The following is a 12278-nucleotide window of genomic DNA, read 5'->3' on the forward strand; positions in this document are numbered from 1 at the left end:
TTTGTAAGATCCAGTGGGAAGCCGACAAACCGGACAAAAAACTAAAATGCCGCCCCCTTTTTCAAGCTGAGGTCACAGCACATTAACAAGGCATGTGTCAATCACATATCATAATCCACAAAACGGCGCACGTGAGGAGGAGCTGGGCAGGTGTGATGTAATTAAAGCACGTGGAGTCAATCTCCTGAACTCTTTATTTTCCTCTCCTTTTCTAGTTTTAGCACATTTTCCCATAAAACTGTGCACTACTCGAGAGGGGCATTGAAATGCAAGTTGTGAGGGACACTTCATTTTGACCATTAAGACCTGCCTACTTCAGAGAGATTAGTTTTGTGTGTACTGGGATGGCTATTATCTTCACTCTCAGGTCTGGAGTTGTGTGTACTTAGCTATTTAGCCAATGAGTGAACCATTGGTTTATGTAATTTTTTGCATTATAATTATTTTACCCTAAAAATATGGCTGACAAATTGTAGTGCCTGTTGCTTTCCCACATGCTAGTATGCAGAATGTTCTGAAAAGCTATCCAGGCAAGGACCAGGAAATAGGCTACATATCTACTTGTATTTCTACATTTGTACTCTACCCAGTTAGCTCAGCCCTCCCCCCCTAGAAAATTTACTCTATGTAGCATTTAGTTGCAGTATACTTATGTTGTTGCAGCAAATCTTGATTGTCATAGACTCTGTGCAAGGAGGAAGGAGAGGTCAAAGGTCACAGAACTGATTACAGTATATAGAGTAGACGCATCAAGTTGAACCTGCACGGTAAGAAAGGGGCCTGTTGTGGAGAGAAGGCAGGCTGCCTGTGGCATTCAGCACAGTAGATTGTTTGAGCAGGGCTATGCTGTCTTGGTTCTTCAACTGGTTTGGCTCCTTGGCCTACAGTGTGCTTAGTGTGCTTAGTTGTCACTGGTCCCCACCCTTCCAAATTTAGTCCTTTTCAGTCTCAAAAAGAAATCAAAAGAACTACGGGGGTGCCTCACCTGCCATGACAACGCTGGCTGAACTGAATCCTTGGCTTGTGTAAGTCACCCTGCTGTGAAGCACTGGGAGCTGCCCCCAAGGATTACGGGTTCGAATCCCCTGGGGGGCCCAGCTGTTGCTTTTGTAGATACAGCACCATACCTTCAGGAAGAAAGGCGATGTGGGGGATTGGCTGGAAATTGCCGTCTGCGGTCTTCCGGTTCAGTGCAGCGCAGCGTTTTTTGTGAATCGGATGGTGTCAATGGGATCGGCGAGAGTCAGGGCGTCGGGGTGGCAGCTACACAAGGGAGATGTGCATTCAAGTCTTCTCTGAATGACTGCGAGGCTCTTCAAGGACCACTGACAGTACAGAGGAGGTGGCCCTCACGGGGCTGCTTATAGTGTGTGTGTGTGTGTGTGTGTGTGTGTGTGTGTGTGTTCGCGCACCCAGATGGCTGTGTGTGTGTGTGTGTGTGTGTGTGTTCGCGCACCCTGATGACTGTATGTGTGTGTGTTCGCGCACCCAGATGACTGTATGTGTGTGTGTTCGCGCACCCTGATGACTGTATGTGTGTGTGTTCGCGCACCCTGATGACTGTATGTGTGTGTGTTCGCGCACCCTGATGACAGTATGTGTGTGTGTTCGCGCACCCTGATGACTGTATGTTTTTCCAACTGTGTTGAGCAAATCAGGGCAAGGATGTGTGGGGGGAAAAAACATGCCCAGCTTATGAAATAAGCTACATAGAAACAACATTGATATTAGAAGGCCTGCACTTCTGTGAACATGTGTACAGACTGAATGGATTGTCAACATTTCAGTGTAAATATTTGATGTGGCGGTGTTTATTTATTTTTTTATTTATATATTTATGATAGGTTGTTTTCTCTTTATCCATTGCTTCATATTACTTCCAGCTGTCCTTTCCTTTACCAGCCTGTTGTCAGTTCAGCCAGTACACAGGTTTCTCATTCCAAGGCCAAAACAAAGTTGCTAGGCGGCAGTTATGTTTTTGTTGAGTAGGTGTCTCACTAATGGGGGGGACAAGGGCCGTTCTGAGAAGGCAGAGAAAGAACGGAGCGCTTTGAGTTTGCGCATGTGCGGCTGTGTGCGCGTGCTCGAGTGTGCGTGCGTACGATTGTGTGTGTGTGTGGGGATGTGTGCATGCTCGAGTGTGCGTGCGTACGATCGTGTGTGTGTGTGGGGATGTGTGCATGCGCGCACGCTCCTGTGCTGCTTGGCACCCTGCCCAAGTTCTCTGGTTGAAATGTTCCCTGCCCTGGCAGTTTGGAGGAGGAGCTACTTCCCAAGTTCAAAGGTCAACACCAGCAGTTTTCTTCAATTTCTTAAAAAGAAGAACAAACAAAGGGAACATTTTAACCTAATCTGCTGGGGTTGCAAAGAGCTTTGAATATTCTCCACATGTGGAACCAGAAATACAGGGAGGGACCACGGTGTTATTTTAATAACCGCAACCAAATGACTCCCAAAGGTGTTAAAAGAAGTATAAAACGGGGCATGACAAAAATCCAGGCTATAGCCAGGAGCCTATAAAAAGCTTTGAAATTTTGTCTGTGCTTGTATGTAAACCAGCACTATACAATACAAGACCCTAACATTGGAAGTTACAGGGAACATAAAAGCATGCGTTTTTTCTGCAGTTAAAGTCTAAATAAAATGAAACAAGTACCCAAGACTGGATCCAGGTGCAGACAGACATTCCCGGCACAAATTCTCCATGGCATTGTTGGCTTCTTGTTCTCCTCGTTAACCCATGTCATAATTAACGTGTCTAGCAGGTCTAGCAGTGCAGGGTTTTGGATTCAGGAGTTGGCCTAATTACTGTGGATGAGAACGTGACGCCTTTCAACAGTAGGCAAGGCGGTGAGAACTAAAATAAAGAGTCAAGGCGTGCTAACTCAGAGATGTTGGGCCAATTATTGGCCAAGTGGCGCTCGTAGTACAGTAGCATGATTGAGTATATCTGGATTAGCTTAATGCTGCTCTTGGGATTTTGTTGGAGAAAATATTGAACATTTGGCGTGATAATATATGATTGGATGCTGGGGGGGGGGGGGGATGCTCATTTTTAATTGGTCAAAATCAGTGGGGGCACTTGTTTGTGTTTCCAAGAGTGTATGTCCCCCACACAGATGGCCTTGTCTTTATTAGCCACAACCCCCCCCCCCCCCCCCAAGTGAAACAGGAGCCTCTGGTGTAGAACCCTGTTTGAGGGCAGCAGTAAGTGCTACAGCCCGTGTGTTTTTGGGAAAGATACTAGGCCAAGGGACAGTATTTACGAGGTATTGTTATTATCATGCTGTGAAATGTGGCCCGTATGACTTCAGCCCAGCTAGACAGTGGAAAGGAAATTTACCACACTCATTATTTCATCTCGTAGGTCTCTGGGAGAGGATTCTCCACCCCTCCTTCTCCCCACTTTCAATTCAAATCAGGTTTGCTTTATTGCCATTGCGAAAACATTTGTTCCCGTCGAAGCACGATATAAAAATGATATGTAATAGCGGTGGTAATGAACAATATATGCACATAATTTGCATTTCTAATTTTGGCTCATTTGTAATCCAGCCACCTCTCTCCCTCTCTTCCCTTCTCTCTCTCTCTCTCTCTCCCTCTCCCTGCTTTCCTCCCTTGAGTGTTGAGTGTCTCAGCCATCTGACTCAGTACTGCTAGTTGTACATAACTTGGGGAGGGGGGGGGGGGGGTGTTCTCCAGATTATTGACAGAAGGGTAAAGGGGAGGGTGGGTTCCTCCTGTTTTGATTGGGTAAGGAAAGAAGAAAGGGTTGAAAACAGAGGGAGTCCTCTGTTTGAAGGTATTTGCCAGTCCTGTGGCCTACTGGGTTAGCAGTGTTTAGTTAATCAGCTTTTGATTAAACAGGCCTATGAACTTTGATCTACTGTATGGATCAGTTCATCGGGCATAGATTATTGCAGCCTCCCTGTTAACCATTCACTGCAGAACCTCTTACTCCGTGTGCCAAATTGTGTACATAATTTGGTCAGAATCGCCTCTGCCTTGTTACATGGGCTGCTTAATCGTTCCCTGTGACTTGTGGCTCAATGTTTGGTTTGTTTATGGAGGGGGGCCGGCCTTTAATTCTGAGAAGCCAATGGCACGCAGTCAGCGGAGGGGGTGACATCACCAGATAGTCTGTCGGTTGCCCCAGCCCCTCCCTGTCAAGGGTCCAGCATCTGGCTCCACTGCAGTGCACGCTATGCTTTTATCTTCTCTCTTCCTTCCTTCCCTTTCTCAGTCTCCCTCTTTTTCTTCTTCTGTCATTGTCTATTTTTCAGTCTCCTCCTTGCTCCTTAGCTCTGTTCATACTGATCAGTCCCGCATAGGGATTTGAGGCTAGCATAAACCACCTGTGAGATAACACAAGGTTTCTGTAAGCCAGCTAGCTTACAGGTGCTCCTCTGTCACACTTAAGATGGGGTTTTTTCCCCAGCGTGTGGAATGCTGATGTTCTGGCAAAATGCCCTCCTCCCTTAAGATGGCCTAGCTACTCCAGCTGCACGTGCGCTGTGAAGTTTTTCACCTTGTTGTCAGTTAGGCTATGTGTGGGCTACTTTTGCCCATAGTTCTGTGCTACCTCATAAGCTTCTGTGCTAGGAAGCTAGTCAAAGCCAAATATCTTTCCATTACCTACACGGCACGGTTAATTTATTTCTCATATCTTGAAAAAAGTGAATTTGTTGAGCTAAACCCCTAATAAATTTTCAGACATGTCTATGCAAATCATATGGGATTTTCACTTTTATGTTCTCTCATTTTAGTTCACTTTTAAACAACAGTGTTAGTACGACATGTCACAATGTCCCACCTTGTACATTTCGGCCACAGTAGCACAATCCTGAGGCACCAGCTAGGCCATACTGAGCAGGTAGGCAGGTCAATTTCCCAGAAAGCCACAGTGTACTTAAGCCGCCTCTGCTGCCGTGTGAATGGAGATGCCGTCTCTATATCCAAAGTCAAATTCAGGTGTGTTGTGTTGACATGACCAGACAAAAGTACGGTAGTATTGCCAAAGCAAATTTAGAATGGATTTAAGTGTAAATACAAGCAACCGCACCGCTATAGATTATAATTAATAAGACAAGGACCTAGTTAAACACGAGAACAAACAATAAGCTAGTCCTTCTTACAAGTAACACAGTTGCTATAGATTGGCTGCTCTGGAGGTGGATGTGATGGAATATGAGGTGTAGGAGGCTGTAGTCCATGTGGTGCAGGAGGGGATGATTATGGTTGTGGTGGAGGTGTTGGGGGAAGGGGGGCATTGGGTTGAGCCTCTGTCGTAGTAAGCCCTAATGGATCTAAAGTAGTGGGGGTTAGTGGGTCTGTAGTAGTGGGGATTAGTGGGTCTACTTGCTCTGTGACACTGCTCTTGTGGAGGTCTGTGGGAAGCTGGTTCATTTCCCTAATTAGCCACAAACACAAAAAAAGGATTGCCTGCAGGAGGAAAAGAGGAGGGAAGAAAGCGGTCTTTCGGCACCCTGGCGAGAGCGTACAGGTCCGAGATCCGTCTGTTCGGTTACTCAGACGCGACGCGAGACGCCTGTTCCCGCGACAGCGGTGGAAAATACGCCGCTTTCGGCTGTTCCCGTCTCCTCAGACCGCACGCGCGCGCGTGCGTGTGTGTGTTCGTGTGTGTGTGTGTGTGGCGAAGCGAGCGGGTCTCTCGCGCAGCGTCCCGTTGCGCCGCGCTAACGCCGAGCCCGGTGCCCGCAGCGAAGGTATATTTACCCTCCGGCTGTGCGGCTGTTTGTCTGGGCGCGGGGGAGACCGCGCATGGAGGCGGTTAGTTATAGAAACACCAGCGCTAATAATAGAGGTGGCAATACTACCGCCGTAAACAGCGTTACTAATAATAATTGTGTGTGTGTGTGTGTGTGTGTGTGTGTGTGTGTGTGCGTGTGTCTGTGTTAGTCACAGTGATGGTTGGTGATAATGACAGCTCCTGTGGTGACAAAGGAGCGCCTGCCGCTGTGAGGCGTCCGGTCCTCTTGTGAACGACTCGTGATTGGAGCCGCTCGGAGCCCCGGCGACTTCGCCTGCCTGCTCGTACCTATTTAGGTTCAGTTACCCCTCCCTCCTGCAGACTCGGTGAAAGAGACCCCCCCAATGCCGTGTCTTTGACAGCGTGGCAGCGCTACGAAAGGCGGCTAGGTGCGTGTGCGCGTGTGTTAGGGGGAGGGCGATTTGGTACTTGTGCTTTACCTTGCTGGAACACCACACTGTAGTCGTTTCTGACCTGTAGAATACCTCGGAGGAGAATCGGGCTGCACTGTAGATCTTTCAGCTGTTCAGGACACAGACGGTACTGTACCTGCCCAGGGAGCACTGTGCTAACACTTTGATCGATAGGGCTCTGTTTGAGCCTGCTGACCTCTTGTGCCTCATAGCACATTTAGAGCACTGCTTGTCCAGCCCGGGCTGTGTTTGCACAGATGTCACAAGGACATTTTTTTTTTTTTTGTATTATGATGTCAATGTTATGATCGCCAGGCATCCAGTTATAAAACAGCATGGCTGGGTCACATGGTGCATCGCGTCATGGAGGCTGCTAGGAATTAGCCTTCCCTTCCCTCATTTTTCAACAAGTACCCGAGTTCTGTGCACTGCCAGCTGCCGATCGTTGACGGACTGCCGGAGGCATTGCAGCCAACAGAACCCCCTCACCTGATGGCACCGAGGCCAGTAAAACCTTTCAGTCTAAATGGGCAATCAGGCTGATTGACTGGTGATCGAATGTGTTTGTTAGTAAAGTGGACCTACAGCTTTCTGTTGAGCTTCTGCAGCATACATAGAGATTCAAGGTTTCCACAGGCTTCATCTGGAATACCAGGGAATCTGAACATGAGTCCCAGTCATGGGAAGTCAAGGAATTTCAGATTTGGTTTATTTGTAAATGAAATGCAGTACGTATATTAATTAATTCATTCATTCATTCATTGCATTTATATAGCACTTTTCCGAACTTCCGAACACTCAAAGTGCTTTTCAGTGATGAAGGGGAACTCACCTCACCCACCACCATCTGTAATAAATTATCTTCCATTGTTTCTCCCTGAAATCCTGTCTTGCTGGGGTAGTGAGGCCTCTGAAATATCATTTGGACTATGTGGCACTAAACCTCTCCATTGAAATCAATAGTAATTCATTTATTTCAGGGGGCGTGGCAGCTCCTCTTGGCCGGCTGGGCACACCCCGCCTGTTCGATGGTAGGCGAAATACTGTTTTCTGTCAACATCCCTTCCTGTACGATTGACATTGGTCTCCCTCTCGCCCCCTGCAGGTCATGGAAAGAACCACAAGGACGCTGCTTCCGTGCGGGCCACACACCCAATCCCAGCTGCCTGTGGAATCTACTACTTTGAAGTGAAGATCGTCAGCAAGGGGCGGGACGGGTGAGTGCATAGCTGCCTGGCGCTGTCCTTTGGTAGTGTTGCATGGCCTTGTAGCTAAAACCCGGGCTTGAGATTTGTGACTGTGTTTGGATGTATTTCATTGGTCGCCCTTGTGAACTTCGTATGACGATTAGAACTGCTTATGACGTTAACCTTTGCCCGTCTGGTCCACAGATACATGGGGATCGGCTTGTCTGCCCAGGGGGTCAACATGAACAGACTGCCTGGTGAGTTGAGGGGTGAAGCTAAAGGAGGGGGGGCGGTGGATTTGTAATGCCTAACTGAATAACAGTCTTCATTGGCACGACTATGGCTATCAATTCAGGGAAAGCATAGGTGAATATGCGCTCTCCTCCAAAGCGCATGACGCCACTTGCCACTTCTTGCGGTCACACCACAATTCACGGCTCGCACAGACATGAGTGAGAGGAGGACCCTTCCTGTGCGACCCAACGGGCAGAGCTGCAGTCACCCAGCCGACCAGCAGGGGTCGTGGTGCATGGCAGTGTCATCTGGCCCGACTGGGACTCTCCCAACCCTGGGCAATGCTGGAGCCGATTGTGTGGCACCCTGCGGGGCTGCCGGCCTGTCGGTACTGGCACATTGTGGACTCAACACCCATCCGTGCTCTAGAACAGTGCCTTTAACGTTATCAGCCACCCAGCAGTCCCCCAATTTGTTTTCTGATGTGATGCTTCACCATTGGATTCTTCACGAGAACATGAATTATTATTTTATTTATTTTCGTTGAATATTTTTTTTCTGGAGTGAGGAATTGGTTTTTTTTCACACCCATTTTCTTCAAGCAATGGATTAGGAATATTTTGTATCACGTTATTGTGAGAAAAAGAGATATTCGGAGGACTTGAGAAAAAGACACAGGGTAGTCTAATGCTGTGCATTGAAGCGGCTTTCCAGCTAATTGCTTAGCCTGAAAACCAATGATTAGGAGAGCACGCCAGACACATCCTTTTGTTTACTTTTGAGTACACCAAGCTTTGGTGTTAGCATTAGGCCCTTCATCTCTTGAGTTAAGCGCTCCTGAGGATTCATGTGAGTTCAAGAAAGGCAGGGAGGTTTAGCAATAGCATGATCATTTAATCTCCTTCGTTTTTTGATCTTTTGGTGGTTTTCAAATCCGTTTCCACCGGGACGGATATGAATATGGGCAGAGTGAGTGGCATTTCGGTGTGAACGGCTCAGAGCATGCTTGTGTAGGCCAAGTGCGGTGTGACCAGTGAGAAGGCTGTCGTAACTTTGACGACCGGCTCAGTGTCCAGCCTGCCTCAGCTAGCCCATGTTGCATACACCTGCTAGCGATAAGTTTGCAGGCAGCACGGTGAGGAGTTTTGCTTATTGACCGTTTGTCGCATGTTTAATAACAAATTCCAACTGCAAAATGATTGAGCGGGTGCCACACTCACAGATTTTGATTGGCCAGCCTTGAACACATACATTAGCTCCATTGAGAACCTGATTTTCAACAGAAATGTTGTTAGGGCTGACATATAGGTAGTAAGTCTGGAATCGCCATGGTGTCACTATTTTGGACTTGATGTTGTTTCATACTATTTTTGGGCTGATTTTCAGGGGAGTGGTTTTTTGATTGACTGAATGGTGTTTCGCTATTCTTTTCCTCCCGCTGTCTGTCTTTCTCCTTTCCACGTTTTCTTTCGCTCCATCTCTTTCCCCATCTCTCTTTCTCTGTCTCTCCTTCCTGCACACATAAGGATTAATGCACAGAGAGATTTTTCACATTTTGCTGTGATTTTTTCATACAAACAAACCTCTGTAAACACAACCGCCCACATGGCACCCTTTATACATAACACACGCACACACACAGTGTATTCAGGTCACATTGTTTTTGCACGTAGAGAGCGCTAGCATGGTTCTAGCATATTACATTGGTTTCTTTCACCCCGTAGGTTCTGTCATAAATGGTTATGTTTAGTAGGTTTTGTTTGGTTTATTTTTTTTTGGAGGGTGGGGCCTGTAGGCTTATTCTGAAATTTGGTTGCAGTTGGCCGAACATTGTGGACACTGCTTGCGTTTTCGGAGGGGAGCACGTTTCGGGCCGCGGTGAATTCGCTGGTAGCTGCCGGGCCGCGTGCTCGCGTTGCCAGGGACAGTCAGGGGTCTGTGTGCTGGCAGGCCCCTGAAACCTCTGCTGACTGACAGGTCTGTTTGGGGTCAGGCCCCCGGTTCACTGTCATAAGGTGGCACCGTGGTGAGGAGGGGTCAAAGGGCGAAGGGCATGGCAAGGTCACTCGGAACAGAACAGGAATGGAGGAGAAGCATTCACAGAGCTTCATGGGATAGCGGAGGGATTAGCAATGGCTCCATTGTATGATCTGCGCTGCAGTCATTGTGCTGGCTGTCCGTCTGTCAGTGTGGTGTGGGTGCAGTCACATAGCAAAGGTAGCAGAGGTTGCATTAGTGCATGATTATGCCCTTTTCTAGCAGGAAAGAAAATGCAGAATTAAATGTGTTCTACAATGCTGATTTCATATTAACAAGTTAAGTTTAGAGATGAGAGATGTATGTTTTGATTCACAAAGCCTGCAAAGATTTGTAGGCCTAATGTTCAGAGTGTAGGCTACATGAGCTGGGAAATGGGTGGCCTGACGTGACGTGTAAGTTGGCATGAGAACAAAACGCTTATGATTCCCACCCATGACAATGCAAAAAAAATTGCATTTTTTGCATGTTTTTTGGTTGCGACTGAAACAAGAGTACTGCTCTAATTAAATGCCTCTATGGAAGTTGGCCATCTACTAGGGGTGGGGTCCTTTTACGATTTTCTTTACACGGTATCAACCTGGTTTGTCATTGCTAATACTCGAGTACAATTTTTTATTATTTTTTTGGTGGGGGGTGGGGGGTGGGGGTGTGTGCGCTTAAAACCTGTTCTACAGCAGTAGACCCGCTTAAATGCATCTCATATGAGTGCCCAAATATACCTACATGAAAACCTGTGTGCCACACATGAACACAGACACACACACACAATGTAACATTAGCAGTTTTTATACATTTTTGTGTATTGGTTGAATTAAAAAAATTTTTTTACTCAATTAAGAATCTGCTTACTTACTGAAGCGAGTACTCAGTCCCATCCTACTATCTTCCTGATTAAAGAGTACTTGCCAAGCTCACCAACGTACAGCAGACTTATAGCAAATATAAATTTCCGTGTCTCTGCCATTGTGTAGATGATTTGCGATATTTACGCAATGTTTATATTCCTCTTAGGGATGAGTATTTTGCTGATATTGACGCTAAAACTTTTAAAGTGGTGCCAGTGCGTAAACGGTGCCTGAAACGGTACTGTCTTTAAAATAAAGAGCAAAAGATGAACTTAGCTTTTTTTATGGCAAAGGCAAAGAAATTTTACAATTTAATGGTTTAAATTATACTTTATACATATAATTTGTATGTTTAATGCTTTTGTGTATTTCTGTGAGCGAACCAAAGCCTTAATATGCGTTCTACATTTTGGATGCATAGTGGTCCATTACTGGCTAGCTGACAGCAGCGTTTTCCATTTGTGTTCCAGTACTTCAACCGCAGTAGACATACTGGTGTGAAGAAACAGTGGAGTGTCACTGTGGTTTATTTACCACATTGACTTTGTTTATGTTGAGCACATCAGTCACTCGCAGTTTATTTGATTGCAGTCTCATGGCTTCAGATTTTGAAGACAAACATTACCGGAGGATATATCGCTTTTTTTAAAATTGAGCAAATTGTTAAGGTATTTTTGTATTCATTTGTATTGGTTATTGAGATTTTTAATGAAACCCTTTGTTGAACCGGTGTCTGTTTTATTAATATTATGTCTGAAAATGCAGATTTAGGGGCAGCTAATGTATCCTCTGGGTAAGATTACAGAGACTGAAAAGCAAAAAAACAACACAAGAATTATGATGAAGGCAGTAGCATTTTTATTGTTGTCATTTACATAATTGCCAGCAACCTTAATGGTGTTGCCATTTGACAGACGAGTCCCCATTTCTAGTTTACGCCTCAAACTGAGGCTGGGAATTTGTCGCCAGAAACACTGCACAAACAGAAGCAAATGTCTTAAAATGTTTCCCCCCTAGTGAACACAAAGCCAGGGGTGTTGATTGTTTTTGTTTTTTTTCCCTCTAGTAGAACCCCCCCCCCCCCTATATAAGTGTGTGTGTGCATGTTTTTCAAGGATGTCTCCAAACACCTTGTCCGTTCTGGGATTCCAGAACATTCTCATGGCTCCTGCGAACGTGTGAATATTCCTCCTGTTGTACTTGATGGTGTTGCATCATGGGAAGCTCCCTTTGTTTTTGGAGGCCACCGCGGGTGGAGAAAGAGAGGCTGTCGTTTAGGACTGGATGCTATGCCTTCGCGGCGTGGCTCTGGTCAGACGGAACCTCTCTCTCAGATTTGGCTGTGAAAAGGGCTGGGGGTCGCTTTTAATGGGAGCTCCTGTGTCTTTGGCGTTGTGGGGACATATTATCGTACACTCCATTGGTGTGAAGCACTTCGATTACTCAGATAAGAGACCGTGTGTGTGTGTGTGTGTGTGAGGTGTGAGTACTCCCACTGAAGTACACTGCTGTCATTTATTCTGGGGCCTGTTTTCAGTGATTGAACATTAGCCACTGGCCATGTGTGGCGTGCGCTTGGCACCCTGTATCAGGAACATCCCTGGCGCAGGAGCACATGCCCCCCCCCCCCCCCCCCCATTCCTCTGCCATATGAGCTGCCGTTTAATACGGGGAGAGTGAGAGGCAAGAGCGCTGTTTTTTCAGTGACATTTTGATACTAGCTGTGTGTGTCCATATCTGTGTGTCTGTCTTTCTGACTGTGTGTGTGTGTGTGTGTGTGTGTGTGTCT

At 46.6% G+C, this 12278-nt stretch overlaps 1 protein-coding gene across 1 annotated transcript in view; it reads left to right on the forward strand.

Moving 5' to 3' along the window:
• Positions 1-12278, forward strand: part of ranbp10 (RAN binding protein 10) — a 35960-nt gene that overhangs the window by 1744 nt on the left and 21938 nt on the right. The window contains exons 2-3 of the mRNA XM_035418428.1: positions 7289-7400; positions 7575-7627. Of these exons, the coding sequence (XP_035274319.1) occupies positions 7289-7400; positions 7575-7627 (165 nt within the window). The remainder of the gene's footprint in view (positions 1-7288; positions 7401-7574; positions 7628-12278) is intronic.

The sequence above is a fragment of the Anguilla anguilla genome, chromosome 5, assembly GCF_013347855.1.
Source record: "Anguilla anguilla isolate fAngAng1 chromosome 5, fAngAng1.pri, whole genome shotgun sequence".
Taxonomy (NCBI): domain Eukaryota; kingdom Metazoa; phylum Chordata; class Actinopteri; order Anguilliformes; family Anguillidae; genus Anguilla; species Anguilla anguilla.